Genomic DNA, 19,605 nt, shown 5'->3' on the forward strand with positions numbered 1-19,605 from the left:
TTAAATGATTTCTGGGAGAAAACAGCTCTCATTTGCAAGCTTTTTTTGGTGGTCCTTACTGTCTTCCCCTACCACCCAGCAACTTTGTAGCAGATCTTTGTTATTGGGTGGAGGTTTTATTATGGCTTATACTTTATTTGTATACAATTTACTTGTGATCTTAGCCTAGAAGGGTTGTTTCTGATTTGTAAGTAATTTGAAATCTCTGTAAGGATGTTCATCAGATAGAATTGCTCATATTATTTTATATATATTTTCTATCATTGTTGTTATTGAGGGTAGATCACAGAGCCTGGGAAATAATCCTTTGGTTGGTTTTCAAAATTAAGCCAAAACGAAAAATAGTATATTTCCCCTTCTTCCATTAGAACTGTAGCTCTTGTTATGAACTCTGGTAATAAATTACTTCATTGAAGTCAAATAGTTTATGATGTTCCTTGGCAGGGAAATCTTGAAAATATTTTACTGTTATAGCAGATTTCACACTAAGCTATATTTCAAAAAGTCATTAGTAAAAGTTCTGGAAAAAGAACAGTCACCATCAAGTGATATGCTACCAAAAGATGGATTGCTACTATTTTAGATGATTTAGCTGTGCTAGTTATATGGGATTTTTATGAGTTATGCTATGCATGATTTCCAGTAAAACTTTGATTTTAAATGTAAACATTTATTTAAATGTTTAATCCACTCGTAACATAAATACTAAGTTGTGTGTTCTTATAAATTTGTTTGAATGTTAGAACTTATCTATATATAGGCACATTCTGCATTGAAGTAAACGAAATAATTTTCATCCTAGCTTTTTGGTGACAGTATTTCTATTTGCTGAGTGATGAAAAAGTAATTAGTTATGAAATGAGATACAAACTACGATAGATTCTTCTGTAAGTAGAACATTTCAAGTTTTATCTTGGTTCTTGCAAGAATATTTAGTACTTATACATGATTTTTCATTGTGTTCAAATGTGCTCAGCTGCAAAGGGTGTAGTGACTCAGATAATTCAATATAGGGAATAGTCCAGAATTTGACCTTTAAATTGTTTTGGAATTTTAATTCAAATATTGATATCTCTGAAAGAGGTATGAGCAGCATTTTCCACAATATAGTAAACAGTCCAGTAATGTCTTTATCTTGAAATAAACTGCAGATGCCCAACTGTTTCTTTATTATCTAAAACAAAACTGCCTTTATTTCTGTATTGTTGCAATTTTTAATCTGCTTTTAGTCTGGGATATAATAATTTGGCCTTAAAAGGTTTTCAGCTTTTGAAAATCTTCAGTTATCTCTTGCCTCTCACTTACCAGGCTGGCCTGATGTGTTACCACCTGCTTTTCTTTATATATATATATATATATATATGTATGTATGTATTTTTCTTTTGCCAGTTTTTGCTGTAATAGTACCTGCTTTTCTTTATGGACATAACCATTACTCTAAAATTTGAGAGTAATTAAAAATTACAATCTAGTATAATGAACAAGGTAGACATTGGGCCATTTATTCATTTCTAAAACCTCTCTGTGTGTATGTATGTCTGCCATATACCAGCTCTTTTTTTGTGGATAGAGGATCCAAAGATGATAGATAGTCTTTGAGAAGCTTATATTTTGCAGTTTGGCAAGGGGGTGGTGGTAGGGGAGATAGGTAAAAAATTACAATGTATTGTCATAAGTTCTGTGATTGAGATAAAGAAATGTCATAGGAATTCGTAGGAGGGTAATTTAACCCAGAGTTTGAAATGTTGAGAAGTGCTTTGAGCAGCTGGTCACATCTGAATTGAGTTTTGAAGGATGAGCAGAAATTAGCCAGGTAAAGAGGAAAATAAGCCTGGAAAAACTCTAAGACAATGTGACCAATATAGGAGATTAGCCTTAGAATAAATAGTGGCTATCATTTATTGAGCTCTACCATGTGCCAAACTCTGTGATAGGAGTTTGAAACCACTTACTTCAGTGTAACTTGTGGGGCAGGTGCTATTATTCATAGTTTGTAAATGAAGAAACAGAGTCACAAGTTTCCTCAAGTCATCACATGGTTAGTTAATAGTATTGCTAGTTTAAAAAACTCTAGCTTTTCTGGCTTTTTCTTTCTGTAGGCTATTTTCTCCCAGCAAAGAACAGTTTCAAGATGGAGGAGATAAATAGTTACCATGCTATTGAAAGTTCATATATGTAGATTAATTCTGAAAAGTGTGCAGAGGGATTTATAGTGACTTGTTTGTTCATTTAGAATTATTTACTGAGAGCCTCTTATGTGCCAAGAACTGTGCTAAGAATTAGGAATAAAATGATAAATGCCAAAGTTGAGGTAGAGGGTGAAAGAAAGCAAGGACACTGAGTGAAACCGTAGTTTGAAAAAGCTGGATTGCAAAGGAAAAGATAACGATTGAGCAATACATTTTAGGGGAAGTCAGTAGTCTTTTAGTTTTGTTTGTTTTTTTCCTATGGGAAGTATTAATACTTTGTATGCTGAAGAGAAAGAGCCATAGCAGGGGAAAGATAGAAGATATAAAAGAAAGAGCTGTTAGGTCACATGTTTAATTAAGTAGATGGTGAGATGATTCTTGAATTTGTAATGGATGTATAATTTTAGTATGATTAGCCTGTTCTTGAGTAATGAGACTTGAATAAACAACGAAACCTCTTATTTAAATGATTGCTGTAACCTCATGTCTGATTTCATTCCTCTTTATTGTCCCTCAGTTATTCTGCCCTTACTTCTGTTTATCATAGGATTTGTTATACTGAATTAGAGTCATTGATATCTATCTGTTACGACGATATGCTTCTTGTGTGGGAGGGATGAGAAGAGACTATGTCTGATGCCACCTAATGACTGGTATAATCCCACTTCAGTAAATGCTTATTGAATCAGTGAATCAATGAATAACTTGGACTTTCTTATTTTTACCATTTTTGAACAATTTTGTTTTTGACTTCGAAGAGTTAAAAGGTATATAGCTACCCTGTGAAGGTTTTGTTTGTTAGAAATTAAGTACTTAAAACTTTAAGGTATGCCCTAGAATAGGTAAAAAGAGAACTTTTAACATTTTTGACATTGAAAGGATCTTGTTGGTTATTTTTTGGGAAACTCTGTAATGATTATTTTGTACAAAGGTTACAATATGCTTAAAATAATTTCTGATATTAAAGTATGGTAAGCAGAAATTAATAAAACAGACTTTCTTAATTTCTTTCAGTGTATGGTGGTTTGCTCGCTGTGAGACTTTTCTCTAGGCATAGTAAGACAGAAAAATAAAGAATTGCAAGATATAACCAAAATTTAATGTAAAATATATTTTTATTATATTACCTTGGGAACAATGTTTTAAAATTTATCAGCACTCATAATTGTTAGGGCATTTAAAAATGACAGTTGCAATTAATAATGATGATTTAGTCTGTTCATTTCTTTAGGTCTGTTAGATTGTGTTTGCTTTTTATAATACAGAATATTGAAATTTATGCCGAAGTTATATGTTTACCTTAAATATCAAAATACACTTAATTAAGAAAAAAATGGAGAGTCTTTTAAGTTTTTCCAGATTTTTTGATATAGACCTTTCTTTTTTTTGTGATGGTCTGCCGGCCAGGCTGGAGTGCAGTGGTGCAGTCTCAGCTCACTGCAACCTCCTCATTTTGGGTTCAAGCGACTCTCCTGCTTTAGCCTCTCGAGTAGCTGGGTCTACAGGCATCTGCCACCATGCCTGGCTAATTTTTAGTAGAGATAGGGTTTCACCACGTTGGTCAGGCTGGTCTTGAACTCCTGACCTCAGATGATCTGCCTGCCTTGGCCTCCCAAAGTGCTGGGCTTACAGGCATGAGCCACTGTGCCCAGCCTGATATAGACCTTTTCACTCCTCTTGATAAGCTGTGATTTAAAGGAAAAATAAATTTCTGATTTTTCTTTATGAATTATACTATCAACAACTACTGGTTTATTTTTACTCTTGGATTAAATTAAAATTTCAATTTATATTTACAATAAGAGATAATTTCATAGAATCTAATAGGTTTCTTAGATTTATCCTTTTAGAGAGTTAAAATCAATTTATCATCATTTCAGAGACCCATTGTAGTAGTGTATCTAGAAGTGTAGGAAAAAGATATCCTTATACTTTTTTGTTGTTTTTTTATTAAGCTTTGTGTTTAAAAGCCAATGATGCAATTAAAAAAAATTAAATTTCCTATGAATGTGGTATGTAGTTCCCCATAAATATGTTATTTTACCATTAATGTCATGGAGTTTTATTGTTTCAGAATCCCATCCACAAGATTCCTGACTCACATGAGATAACGCTGAAGCATGGCACTAAAACAGTAAGTTTAAAATTCTAGTTTTTTCCCTCCCAAATTACAGGACTGTCATGGAAAAGTGAACTAATAAGATACATTTGTATTAAGGCTAATTACACAATCAACTGATGACATAAAAGCTACAGACATTAAGGAAAAATAGATTACTTTTATGTTCAGTCAAAATAGCCATTTCCTTTTAGTTAAAATAGGAACACTTATTGTCATTGTTATTGTTGGCTTTAAATACCTCTTATTCTTTAATATAGGAAAATTATAAGTGGAAGAAAGAAATGAAACTCAAACACAATTTTGCTTTTTATGGTGTGGGAAAATTTCTCATTACCCTTAGCTTTACTTCTATATCAGTAAAAGGCATGAGTTTATTCATTTTTGAGATGAATGTTGAGATAAGAAATGAACTTTGTAGTTACTGTATGGCTCTAAGGTTATATTATTAATACTTAGTTTATAGATTGCATGTTTATGTTGTTGTATTTACTCATGTTTGAGTAATCTAAAATATTTAAAGATGAATAATATAAAATATTTGAGATATAAGGTGAAATCATTGTATCTTATTGCAAAACCACTAAAAGGCCAGGCGTGGTGGCTCACACCTGTAATCCCAGCACTTTGGTAGGCCGAGGCAGGTGGATCACGAGGTCAGGAGATCAAGACCATCCTGGCTAACATGGTGAAACCCTGTCTCTACTAAAAAAATTAGCCGGACGTGGTGGCACCTGTCTGTAGTCCTAGCTACTTGGGAGGCTGAGCCAGGAGAATCGTATGTACTCGGGAGGTGGAGATTGCAGTGAGCCAAGATCACGCCACTGCACTCCAGCCTGGGTGACAGAGCAAGACTCCGTCTCAAAAAAAATTATGTTAAATATAATGGATTTATTGTTCTTGTAAATGAAATGGAAAATATTTAAAAATATCTTTGTTTTAATTTCTAGTGGAAATAGCTATACATAAACTCACATAAACAAAAGCTCTTTGGAGTCCTCAATAGATTTTAAGACTGTAAAGAGTCTTGAAACGCAACAATGTGGGAATTGCTGCCCTAAGAAATTATTTCCATCTAATTCTTAATATGTTTATTTTTTGTTAAATCAAGTTTCTTATATTTTTATTCTGAAATTGTGATGGAATTCTATTTTTTGTGTTTTTAAGTAAATAAGAAAAAAATATAGACGGAGTTTTTAAAAGGAAGTTTTTCTGTCATCTAGTCTGGAGAATTTTACAGCTGAGGGATGGGTCATGAGTTGCACAAGTTTGCTTTAAATATTCCTTTTTTTGGGCAAATTAAGTTTTATCTTGTAGAGAAACATAACTTAAAAAATACTCCAATATCTAATTGATTTTACACATTGAAAATCAATTAGAGTATCTAATTTTACTCTTGGATTAACTCATTTTTCTTTCAATCCTAGCTTTGTCCTACGTGCAAATATTTTTAAATAAATGTTGGACTAGAAGGTGACTTTTCTATCTGATCTTTTTTTTCTTTTAAATGAGTTATTTAAAATATGTCCATAAGGCAAATCTTATTTGTTTCCTATATACTTTACATTTTAGTCCCCCATCCCCACTTTATAGGATTATTAAAAAGCAAACACCTGACTTCATATGATTTCATCTGTAAATTATTTCAGTGTGAATCTCTAATATTGGGCTGTCTCTGCCTCCCTCTTTCTGAATATGCACACATACACTCTCTCCTACATAATGCTATCTTTATTATATTTAATTTTTTTCAATAATTATTTAATCTAGTATCCCATTAATGTTCAAATTTCTCCAGTTGTCCCATACATCTTTTTAGAGTCACTTTGTTCAAATTAGTCTCGTAATTGTTTGATGTACTCTTAGGAGAGTTATCATTATGCTTATTTTTTAATGTCTTAATTGATAACAGTTTTTCTGCTCTTTCTCCTTGCCATTGAAGAAACATGTATATTCATTTAGTGCATATACTTACCATGGCCTAATAGTCAACTGAACCCTTCCCAGTGAATGCGATGATAAAGTCTATAGCTTCTTGAAAGAAGGAGAGGGTGATACACATAAATTCTCTTAACATAAAGGTTAAAACTGAGAATGTTTATGCTCATTCTCAAGTTGGAATAAGACACTTTCTTGTTTTTTTTTCTTGAGACAAACCTTATTAGGAGAAGAAATACGTAGAGGCAAGTGAGTGTGTAGGTGTGGTAGCAGAACCCAGAGCCTTGCTCTGTTGCTCAGGCTGGAGTGCAGTGGTACCGTCTTGGCTCACTGCAACCTCCACCTCCCGGGTGCAAGTGATTCTCCTGCCTCAGCCTCCCAAGTAGCTGGGATTACAGGCGCCCGCCATGATGCCCAGTAGTTTTTGTATTTTTAGTAGTTACGGGATTTTGCCATGTTGGCCAGGCTGGTCTTCAACTCCTGACCTTAGGTTATCAGCCTGCCTCGGCCTCCTAAAGTGCTGGTATTATAGGCGTGAGCCAGCATGCCTGGCCTCTGAGCTCTGTTTTCTATCTTTCTAATTACCTCCTTCATATCCTTTTGGTGGACAATGAATTATATATACAGTCAGCAGCAGAGATCCTAATACTTCAGTGAATGGTAGCATTGAATGCCTCATTTTGTAACTTTGCTTTCGAATTTGCCATCTTTCGGCCAGGCACGGTGGCTCAAGCCTGTAATCCCAGCACTTTGGGAGGCCGAGGCGGGTGGATCACAAGGTCAAGAGATCGAGACCATCCCAGTCAACATGGTGAAACCCCGTCTCTACTAAAAATAAAAAAAATTAGCTGGGCACGGTGGCATGTACCTGTAATCCCAGCTACTCAGGAGGCTGAGGCAGGAGAATTGCCTGAACCCAGGAGGTGGAGGTTGCGGTGAGCTGAGATCGCGCCATTGCACTCCAGCCTGGGTAACAAGAGCGAAACTCCGTCTCAAAAAAAAAAAAAAAAGAATTTGCCATCTTTCTTCTTAGCTAGGAGAACAGTCAAGTTTGCAACTTATTCTGATTTTTCTTGATTAAAAGGAATTTATCTCATAGTTGTCAGACTGCATGTTTGTTTTAAATAAGTTTTTATAATTTTTAGTTCTCCTTTCTTTTAGATAAATATTTAGTAGAGTTTGTATTTTGTGCCAGGTCCACTGCTGGGCATAGACAAGGTCTCTGTCCATGTGGCACTTATACTCTTGAGGGAAGGACAGGTACAGAATAGAGGAACCACAGATGAAGTTGTAATTTTATATTGTGTTGTAATGAGATGAACACTGGTATTTCTTGGGCACAAGAAATGACTTTGTTTTCACTTGTATGTTTTCCTTAACATCTTTAGAGTGCATCTCTAATTTTAACATAATAAGTATTATTAATATATGATTCCCTTATTATGAAATCAGTTTTGACAAGTGCTAATTGAAATAAGTTATTTTGTCAGTATCTGGCTTATTTAATTATAATTATATTACATTAATTACCTTTCAAATCTATTTATTAGGAGAACTGATCTATAGAAGCTTCCTATATAGAAAACATTGATTCTGGCCAGGTGCAGTGGCTCAAGGCTGTAATTCCACCACTTTGTGAGGCTGAAGCAGGCAGATCATATGAGGTTAGGAGTTCAAGACCAACCTGTCAACAAGTAGAACCCCATTTCTACTAAAAAATACGAAAATTAGCCGGGGTGTGGTGGCATGTACCTGTAATCCCAGCTACTGGGGAGGCTGAGGCAGGAAAAGCACTTGATCCTGGGAGGCAGAAGTTGCAGTGAGCCAAGATCGCACCACTGCATTCCAGCCTGGAGGACAGAGTGAGACTCTGTCTAAAAAAAAAAAAAGAACCCAAAAAACTTTTATTGTCTCCAACGTATGGTAATCACGTTAAATATTCCTAATGTAGTTCTTTTCTTCTGAGAGGATGGTAGATCTAGGAACTTCCTGCTTTAACAGAAAGCTATATATATCTCAGGAACAATGAGTTACACATTGGATATTGACATGTGAACTGGACCTAGGAAAGTTCACAGGGAAAGCAAAAAAAAAAAATTTTTTTTTTTTGAGATGGAGTCTCACTCTGTTGCCCAGGCTGGAATGCAGTGGCATGATCTCTGCTCACTGCAACCTCCGCCTCCTGAGTTTCAGTGATTTGTGTGTCTCAGGACACAAGATATAAGTACTGTTATAATGTGATTAGTCACTTAAAAATTCAGCTTTAAAAATAATTCTTTAAGGTGAATATACCAAGTCATTTGACCATAAGCAACAGATATTTCTGCTTTGTTCTACTTTGTTAATGAGACGGAGTTTCGCTCTTGTTACCCAGGCTGGAGTGCAATGGCGCGATCTCAGCTCACCGCAACCTCCGCCTCCTGGGTTCAGGCAATTCTCCTGCCTCAGCCTCCTGAGTAGCTGGGATTACAGGCACGCGCCACCGTGCCCAGCTAATTTTTTGTATTTTTGGTAGAGATGGCGTTTCACCATGTTGACCAGGATGGTCTCGATCTATTGACCTTGTGATCCACCCGCCTCGGCCTCCCAAAGTGCTGGGATTACAGGCGTGAGCCACCGCGCCTGGCTCTGTTAAATAGATTTCTTAAAGCTCCCTTGATGTTACTCATTTTGATGATTTCAGATTCATATGATCTTCATTCGATTATGATTGAACCATCTTAAAAGTTTTCCTAAAGACTATATTGAAAATGCTGAATTATTGTAATTATTTGTAATATTTCTGTTTATACACTAAAGCAACTTAGTTTATCTTATGGAATTGCAGTGATAGCTATTTTGAGTACATGGTTGATGAGTTGGGACAATATTGGAAAACAGATTAAATTTAATGTATTTTTCTTTATTGCAAAATAATAAATATAGTAACAAAGTCTAATAAATATAGAAGGCACCATCCATTCCCACTTTTCAGGAGTAACAGGAGTTGGTGGTTTGTGCTTCCAAGGCCTAAATATAGGGGGTGGGATTAAAGAATAGAAATGGAGGTTATAATTGACCATATGTCATTTTGCTATGTCATTTTGCTCCAGTCATTTTATTTTATTTTTTTTAAATCAGGTGTCTGCTTTGGGTCTGGATCCCTCAGGTGCCCGTTTGGTGACAGGAGGATATGACTATGATGTTAAGTTTTGGGATTTTGCTGGAATGGATGCTTCTTTTAAGGCATTTCGATCCCTTCAGCCCTGTGAGTGGTATGTATTCACTTACTTATCTTACATTGCTTATTCACTTACAAATATCTTCATGTTTGACTTTATACCTTCCAATTGGAAGACAGTGCTGTTAGCATGGGAATTCCATCTACAATGATTTGTATCAAAATATATTACGTTTATATAACTGTATACTGCCTTCATTATTTCAATGAAGTAAAATAAGCCTTAACATTTCTTTTGTTTCATAAACCTATGTTTTAGGCTGGGCATGGTGGCTCGTACCTGTAATCCTAGAACTTTTGGAAGCTGAGGTGAGCAGATTTCCTGAGGCCTGGAGTTCGAGACCAGACTGGTCAACATTGTGAAACCCTGTCCCTACTAAAATTACAAAAATTAGCTGGGCTTGGTGGTGCATGCCTGTGATCCCAGCTACTTGGGAGACTGAGGCAGGAGAATTTCTTAAGCCCAGGAGGTGGAGGTTGCAGTGAGCTGAGATCGTGATGCTGTACTCTAGCCTGGGCAACAGAGCGAGACTATGTCTCAAAAAAAATTACAAAAGGCTTGGCACAGTGGCTCATATCTGTAATCCCAGCACTTTGGGAAGTTGAGGCAGGTGGATCACCTGAGGTCTGGAGTTCAAGACCAGCCTGTCCAACATGGTGAAACCCCATCTCTACTAAAAATATGAAAAATAGCCAGGCATGATGGTGCACGCCTGTAATCCCAGCTACTTGGAAGACTGAGGCAGGAGAATTACTTGAACCTGGGAGGTGTAGGCTGCAGTGAGCCGAGATTGCACCACTACACTCCAGCCTGGGCGACAGAGGGAGACTCTATCTAAAAAATAATAATAATAATAAAGTACATTATGTAAATATGACAGAATTTAATTTCTTTTTTCTTTTTTGTTTTTTTTTAGACAGAATTTAATTTCAAAATATAATTTCAAAGTATATTACAGGCATGTGCCACCGTGCCTGCCTAATTTTTGTATTTTTAGTAGAGAGAGGGTTTTGCCATGTTGGCCAGGCTGGTCTCGAACTCCTGGCCTCAGGTGCTCCCCCTGCCTCAGCCTCCCAAAGTGCTGGGATTACAGGTGTGAGCCACTGTGCCTGGCCAAAAATGAACCTATCATTTCTAGTTTTTTTTAAAACATTCCAATTAATCCTGAGAAATGTATTTGTGTATGACATATATTAAGCCATTATCCAGGTGCTAATCCATTTTGTACTGTTTAGGTATGGTCAGCTAGCATTGTGTTAGAAGGGCCTTCCATGTTGCTACAATGAGCCAGTCTCTCTCTTATTTATTTATTTATTTATTTTTTTGAGACAGGATCTGGCTTTGTTGCCCAGGCTGTAGTGCAGTGGCAAGATTTTGGCTCACTGCATCCTCTGCCTCCTGGGCTCAAGACATCCTCCCATCTAGCCTCCCAAATAGCTGGGACTATGGCTGTGTATCACCATGCCTGGCTGATTTTTACATTTCTCTGGCAGAGATGGGGTTTCACCATGTAGTCCAGAGTGGTCTCGAACTCCTGACCTCAAGTAATCCGCCTGACTCCTCTTTCTAAAGTGAAAGTGCTGGGATTACAGGAATGAGCCACCGTGCCTAGCCCATAAGCCACTCTCTTTTCTGTTTTCGACTGTATCTGATCTTTTGGCATATTGCTTTGTTATGGTATCATTTAACTTTATGGTCTCCAACCTTTTTTGTACTAGTGACTGGTTTTGTGTAAGACAGTTTTTACATGGACTGAGGATAATGTGGAAGTAAGGGTGGCGGGTGGTTTCCAGATGAAACTGTTCAACTTCAGATCATCAGGCATTAGATTCTAATAAGGATTGTGCAACCTAGAGATCCCTCACATGCACAGTTCACAATAGGGTTTACACTCCTATGAGAATCTAATGCTGTCGTTGATCTGACAGGAGCCAGAGCTCAGGTGGTAATGCTTGCTCACCTGCCCCCACACCTGCCATGCACCTGGTTCCTAACAGGCCACAGACTAGTACCAGTCCAAGGCCCGGGCTTTGGGACTCCTGATTTAACTTGTTCTTTATCTCCTCTCCAATATTTCCTATGGAAGATCAAAGGCTTTATCATAATTTATATTGTATCACTTCAGGTGGCATGTATTGTCTAGTTGTTTCACTGTTAGTGACTAGAATTTAAGGTATATCCCTGGATTAAGGTGGTGGCATACGATTTCTTCATTGTAAAGTTAATATTTTATACTTGAGATTGGCAAGAACTCTGTGGAGAGATAGTTTGGTACCATGTCAAATATCCAGATACTCATCATTTTCACATAATGAGCTTAGTGTCCATTGACGATTTCTTCCTGAATCAGTTATGTCATTGAGGGTTGCAAATTGGTGATTTTCTTATTCTGTTATTTCATCTGCATTTATTTCTTGGCATCTTCTTAAAGAAAAACTTTTCCTCATTAAATACTGATGTTATTTGGTTACCCTGAAATACAGTTACTACTGAAGAGGCAGGATAAATGCTTAGTTATCTTTCTTTCATTGCCCACTTTTAGCTTAAGGGCTGGTGATGATAAATGAGTTGTTTCTGTTACTGGTAATGATTTCTTTTTCTTTTTTGAGTATCAGTATTTATGATTTTTAAATTTTTATGTTTCAGTCAATTGCAGTCATTATTCTTTTTGATGTTTAAATTGTCCTAGATTTGTCTAGTAGGAGTCCCTGATTACTGTGTAACTTTAACATGACCTTACTAGTCTTTAAAGCGTACTTGTTTTCTGGTACAACGTGATATAGGCTTCCTGTTACATTCCTTTCCAAGTCCTGGAATCAGTACTTCCCCAAGGAGCCATCCTTTCTTTTTGTGGGAATGGTATTTAGAGACCAAATCTGGATGCTAGGCATGCTCATTGATATTGAGATATTACTGCTTTTGACCTTTTAATGGAAAGAGGTAGAAATATAGATGCATATGTATGCATGGATATATGTGTCTATGTTTCAATTACAAGGTCCCATTGATATTTCTGTTTCAATTTCAAAATATTAATAAACTTTTAAATTTCAGTTTTTAAATGTATGTATGAGCTACAAAGATAATATAGAGTTCATGCATACACTTCACCCAGTTTCCCTTATGATTAACGTCTTATCTTACCATGGTCCATTTGTCACAGTTAGGAAACTAACATTAGTCAGTTACTATTAATCTCCAAACTTTATTTGGATTTCACTGTTTTCTTTAATGATTCCTCCAACATACCACATTACCTTTGGTCCTTAAATTTGTTCAGTCTTCTCTGGTTCCCGGCAGCTTCTCAGTCTTTGATTGTTTTTCATGACCATGACAGTTTTTTCCATTTCTAGGACATAATCTCTCAAACTTTCCCTAATAACTAAAAAACATAAATACTTAAATTATATGTTACAAAAGTACAATTTTTTTGAAAATTACTTTTTCTATTTAACAAATATTTATGGAAATCTTTCTATCTAAGCCACAGACTGGAATATTTGTGACACACACATATTATAAAAAACTTTATCAACCAACCCAAGAAAAGCAACCCAGATTTTAAAATGGGTGAAAGTTTTGAACAGTTACTTCATCTAAGAAGACATATAAGCTCAATATCACTAATCATCAGGGAAATTCAAATTGAAACCCAAAGATATATCACCGTATAACCAGCTAAAATTTAACATATTGGCAATACCAAGTGTAGGTAAGGATATGAAGTAACTACAACTCTTACACATTGCAGCTAAGAAAGCTAAATGATACATCACTTTTGAAAAGTTGGGCAGTTTCTTATAAAGTTAACACGCACATGCCATATGACAAAGCAGTTCATACTTAGGTATTTACCCAGGGAAATAAAAATGCCTGTCCACAAAAAATGACCTGTACAGGAGAATTTATAGAAGCTTTATTCCCAATGCCTAAAAACTGGAAACAAGCCAAATATCTATCAACTGGTAAAGAGATCAATAAACTGTATGTAATCTAGTCATACAAAAAAGTACTACACAGCCATAAAAGGGAACAAAACTATTGATAGAGGCAAAATCAGATCAGTGGTTACCTAGGGGTCAGAAGGAGGGACTGACTGCAAAGGGGGTAGAGGGAATTTTGGAGGACAATCGTAGTATGACTATGACTGTATGCATTTTTCAAAATTCATAGAACTATACAAATAAAAAGAATAAATTTTACTAAATGTAAATTATACCTGAATAAATGAGACTTTTTAAAAGTTCTTTAAAAGAGTAGAAAATTACACAGCTTTTGCACAGCAAAAGAAACAGTCAATAGAGTGAATCGGCAACCAACAGATTGGGAAAAAATTTTTGCAGCCTACCCGTCTGACAAAGGGCTGATATCCAGAATTTACAATGAACTAAAAAAGATTTACAAGAAAAAAACAAACAAGCCCATTCAAAAATGGGCGAAGGATATGAACAGATACTTTACAAAAGAAGACATACATGAGGCCAACAAACATATGAAAAAATGCTCATCATCACTGGTCATCAGAGAAATGCAAATCAAAACTACATTGAGATACCATCTCACGCCAGTTAGAATGGCGATCATTAAAAAATCTGGAGAAAACAGATGCTGGAGAGGATGTGGAGAAATAGGAACACTTTTACACTGTTGGTGGGAGTGTAAATTAGTTCAACCACTGTGGAAAACAGTGTGGCGATTCCTCAAGGACCTAGAAATAGAAATTCCATTTGACCCAGCAATCCCATTACTGGGCATATATCCAAAGGATTATAAATCGTTCTACTATAAGGACACATGCACACGAATGTTCATTGCAGCACAGTTTACAATAGCAAAGACCTGGAACCAGCCCAAATGCCCATCGATGATAGACTGGACAGGAAAAATGTGGCACATATACACCATGGAATATTATGCAGCCATTAAAAAGGAGGAGTTCACATCCTTCGTAGGGACATGGATGAACCTGGAAAACATCATTCTCAGCAAACTGACACAAGAACACAAAATCAAACACCACATGTTCTCACTCATAGGCGGGTGTTGAACAAGGAGAACACATGGACACAGGGAGGGGAGCACTATACACGGGGGTCTGTTGGGGGGGAGGGGGGATAGTGGGGGGGGTGGGGAGTTGGGGAGGGATAGCATGGGGAGTAATGCCAGATATAGGTGAAGGGGAGGGAGGCAGCAAATCATACTGCCACGTGTGCACCTGTGCAACAACCTTGCATGTTACTCACATGTACCCCAAAACCTAAAATGCAATAAAAAAAAAAAAAAAAAGAGTTGAAAATTAGTAAAGTGTATTGGCTTAAGAGGTTTCCACAAACTGTAGCAAAAAAAACAAAAAATAAAGAGAACTGAACCAGAGAGAGAAAAAGGGAAATGGAGAACAGATAACAGAAGGCCAAAACTAAATAGCCTATACTCCCAGAAAAGAAATCAGGGCCAGGTGCAGTGGCTTACGCCTGTAATCTCAGCACTTTGGGAGGCCAAGACAGGTGGATCACTTTAGGTCAGGAGTTCAAGACCACATATTTATGTCTAGAGGTACCTTGTTACCTACCATAATAGTTTGTATGTGCTGGATTTAGCCACTTAAAGGCAGGTTCAAGATATGCACTATCCAGTGTAGCAGCTACCTAGCCATATATAGTTATTTACATTTTAATTATTATTATTATTATTTTTTTTTTTGAGACAGAGTTTCGCTCTTGTTACCCAGGCTGGAGTGCAATGGCGCGATCTCAACTCACGGCAACCTCCGCCTCCTGGGTTCGGGCAGTTCTTCTGCCTCAGCCTCCCGAGTAGCTGGGATTACAGGCACGCGCCACCATGCCCAGCTAATTTTTTGTATTTTTAGTAGAGATGGGATTTCACCATGTTGACCAGGATGGTCTTGGTCTCTTGACTTCGTGATCCACCCGCCTTGGCCTCCCAAAGTGTTGGGATTACAGGTGTGAGCCACCACGCCCGGCCCTTACATTTTAATTATTTAAAATTTGATTTTAGGAAAATTCCTTAGAATTAGTAAACATTAGTAAACAAGTATTCAATAACCACATGTGATGAGTGACTACCATATTGGATGATGCAAATATATTATATCTCCATTACCACTGAAAGTTATATTGGACAGCACTATTAAATGACTAGAATCATCAAGTGATGACACTTGGACTACTCAATCAAATAGAAATTACAGCTAGAAAAAATTTTTATTTTCTTTCTTAACGAAAGATCAGAGGCATCAAATCAGTTTTTAAAAATTTTTTTATTTTGTATTGTACTTAGGGCTCTGGGGTACAGGTGCATATCCTGCATCCTATGGGATTGTTGCATAGGTACATACATGCCATAGTGGTTTGCTGTCTCCATATTCCCCCTCACCCCCCGTCGCCTACATCAGACATTTCTCCTGGTATTATTTCTCCCCATCCTACCTGGCCCACCGCTGTTCCTCCTCTCCCCCAACCTAGCCCAGTGAGTGCTGTTCCCTTCCCTGTACCCAAGTATTCTCATTGTTCATCACCCGCCTATGAGTGAAAACATGCGGTATTTGGTTTTCTGTTCTCGTGTCAGTTTGCTGAGAATGATGGTTTCTAGATTCATCCATAAACTCAAGAGCTTCTGCACAGCAAAAGAAACAATCTTTAGAGTGAACCGGCAACCAACAGAAAGGGAAAAATTTTTTGCAATGTACTCATCTGACAAAGGGCTAATATGCAGAATCTACAAAGAACTGAAGCGGATTTACAAGAAAAAAACAAACCCATTCAAAAATGGGAGAAGGATATGAACAGACGCTTTTCAAAAGAAGACATATATGCGGCCAACAAACATATGAAAAAATGCTCATCATCATTCATCATTAGAGAAATGCAAATCAAACCAGATTTTACTCTCTTTTCTTGTAAAAGGTAGACTGGGCATGGTGGCTCCCACCTGTAATCCCAGCACTTTGGAAGGCCAAGGTGGGCGGATCACCTGAGGTTGAGAGTTGGAGACCAGCCTGACCAACATGGAGAAACACCATCTCTACTAAAAATGCAAAATTAACGGGGTGTGGTGACACATGCCTGTAATCCCAGCTACTCAGGAGGCTGACGCAGGAGAATCGCTTGAATCCAGGAGGTACAGGTTGCAGTGAGCCGAGATCATGCCATTGCACTCCAGCCTGGTCAACAAGAGCAAAACTCCATCTCATAAAAAAAAAAAAGTATCCATTCACACAAACACAGACACACACACACACACGCACATATACGCATACAGATAAATTTAACAAAGACCATTTGTGACCTATCAAGCCTAAAATACGATCTGGCCCTTTACAAAAAAATTTTGCCAACCCCTTGACCAATAACTGTTTTCTTAAAAATGAGTTCTTTCTTTTAATTTGAGAATCAAAATAAAAGACATTAAAAAAATTCTCTAATGTTAAATTTAAATTGGAAAACAGGTGCAATTAACAATTCTGATATTGCTTTACATGTATACTGAGGCTGAATAGGTAAGTAAATGGGTAGTGGAAGCTAGGTTTCTCATCACTGGAAAGTGATGATACAGAAAAGCAGAAGATTAGAATAAATCAACATGGTACTGGATTAGAATTAGAAACATCAGTATAAACTTGTGTTCAGGTTAACATAGATGCAGACAGATACAAAAACAATTAGAAATATACTATATACAAAAAAAAATTGGAATGTAGGACTTGCAAAAAAAAAAAAAAGAAATATACTGTATACATAGGTTAGTGTAATTTCTATGCATATATTTCCTAGCTGTGTCAGTTGAGGCAGCCTAAGAGCAATGACATCCCAGGAGCAATGAGCATATTAAGAACCTATATCTTATTTGCTAATATAATTCTCCTGGGGAAAAGAAACCTGATTCTAGAACTGGGGCAGGGAAAATACAAGCGTCTATAGCCTGGAGCTTTTTTTTGAGATGGAATTTCACTCTTGTTGCCCAGGCTGGAGTGCAATGGCATGATCTCAGCTCACTGCAACCTCTGCTTTCCAGGTTCAAGCAGTTCTCCTGCCTCAGCCTCCTGAGTAGCTGGGATTACAGGCACCCGCCACCACACATGGCTAATTTTTGTATTTTTAACAGAGACAGGGATTTGCAGTGTTGGACAGGCTGATTTAGAACCCCTGACCTCAGTTGGTGCATCTGCCATGGCCTCCCAAAATGCTGGGATTACAGGCATGAGCCACCTCACCCAGCCTGGAGCATCTTATAGTATCAAAAATTAAGGAAGTATTTCCAAAAATAAAAGAAAGGAGGCATGTCAAAGAGACACAAGACCAAACTAAAAGAGCTCCCAATCACCACAGTTGAAACAAGATGAGCAACAAAATAAATAACACAGTATGGGATTAACCCAAGGTACTGTATAAAGTAAATAGCCAGGGCCAGGCACAGTGGCTTACACCTGTAATCCCAACACTTTTGGAGGCCAAGGCAGGTGGATCACTTGAGGCCAGGAGTTAGAGAACAGCCTGACAAACAGGGCAAAACCCTGTGTCTACTAAAAATACAAAAAAATTAGCCAGGCGTGGTGGCAAACACCTATAATCCCAGCTACTCGGGAGACTGAGGCACAAGCATCACTTGAACCCCAGAGGAAGAGTGAGCCAAGATGGCATCACTGCATGCTAATCTCAGAAAGAAGGGGATATTTGAATGCTAAAACTAGCCAAAGGAAATAAATTAATAAATAACAGCAGAAGAAATACAAATAGTCAATAAACATAAAAAAAAGATCCTCAGCTTCATTAATAAAGAAGGAAAAATTAAAATGCCAGTGAGGTACTATTTATTACTTATAAGATTGACAAAAGTGAAGAGCACATATACTACCAAATATGAGAAGGCTAAGGTGGGTAAATGACCAGACTATTTTTTCTGCATAACAATTTGATAATGTCTTTTTTTTTTGATACAAGAGTCTCATTCTATTGCCCAGGCTGGAGTACAGTGGTGCTATCTTGGCTCACTGCAACCTCCACTTTCTGGGTTCAAGAGATTCTCATGTCGCAGCCTCCCAAGTAGCTGGGGCTACAGGTGTGCACCACCATGCCTGACTAATTTTTTGTATTTTTAGTAGACATGGAGTTTTGCCATGTTGGCCAGGCTGGTCTTGAACCTTGACACTTGAGGCCAGGGGCCTCAAGTGATCTGCCCACCTTGGCTTCCCGAAGTGCTGAGATTATAGGTGTGAGCCACTGCACCCAGTTAATACATCTTATTCTGATGTAAGCTGTGAACTATGATGGCAAGATTTGGAGAAACAAATAACTATCAGGCATGGTGGGAGTGTAAATTGGCACTGTTGTATAGAGGGCTATTTGGCATTCTCTTCCAAATTACAAATGCATATACCCTTTGACTAAGTAATCTACTTTTAGGAATTTCTCTGACAGATATATTCACATATGTGGAAATGACCAGGAACAAGTTTATTTATTACAGCATTGAATATAATGGTGACACATGTTTTCTTGAATTTTTTTCACCACAAAATAACAGTCTGATATGTTCTTTTTTCTTTAAAGCAATTCCACAGCTATATTCTTTGTCTTTTATATCTTAGAACAGTACAGTCTGTGGCCAGTGGGCCAACTCTAGTCCATGGCTTGTTTTTGTATGGCAGTTGAACTAAGAATGATTTTTAAAAAAATTGTTTCACAATTTTAAAGGGTTGTGAAACAAACCCCAAAATGATGAAGAAGAATATAAGTCAGAGATCATAATATGGCTTTCTAGGCTTAAAATATTTATCTGGTCCTTCACAAAAAATTTGTTGACCCTACTGTAAAAGCTCTTCACAACCAGTTATTATTTTACTCTTCTTATTTACTCTCTCTGCCTCGTAAGAAACAATCTGAAAAGATTCTTCTTGCATCTCCTTACCTTTTTAAACTCACTGCTTCTGGCTAATGGAAATGTGCCTGTGATCTGAGGAAGTTTGAGGGAGCTGGGATTAAGAGTAATCCTTGTTATGGGGGGTCTCTATGTAATGGGTGCTGTGTTTTTAGGAAAGATAATAGGTTTCTGTCTATATATCATTGTTTTATTAACCTCATCTTACCTCTTCCACATCGTTTTTTTGTACCTCCTGCCTAAT

At 37.1% G+C, this 19,605-nt stretch overlaps 1 protein-coding gene across 3 annotated transcripts in view; it reads left to right on the forward strand.

The window, feature by feature from the left end:
* WDR70 (WD repeat domain 70) overlaps positions 1-19,605 on the forward strand; it is a 362,749-nt gene that overhangs the window by 59,804 nt on the left and 283,340 nt on the right. For all 3 annotated transcript variants that reach the window (XM_021671857.2, XM_012460014.2, XM_012460016.2), the window contains 2 exons: positions 4,264-4,323; positions 9,367-9,500. In XM_021671857.2, the coding sequence (XP_021527532.1) occupies positions 4,264-4,323; positions 9,367-9,500 (194 nt within the window). The remainder of the gene's footprint in view (positions 1-4,263; positions 4,324-9,366; positions 9,501-19,605) is intronic.

This window comes from Aotus nancymaae, unplaced genomic scaffold (assembly GCF_030222135.1).
Source record: "Aotus nancymaae isolate 86718 unplaced genomic scaffold, 86718_ANA_hifiasm-v0.15.2.pri h1tg000014l, whole genome shotgun sequence".
Classification (NCBI taxonomy): domain Eukaryota; kingdom Metazoa; phylum Chordata; class Mammalia; order Primates; family Aotidae; genus Aotus; species Aotus nancymaae.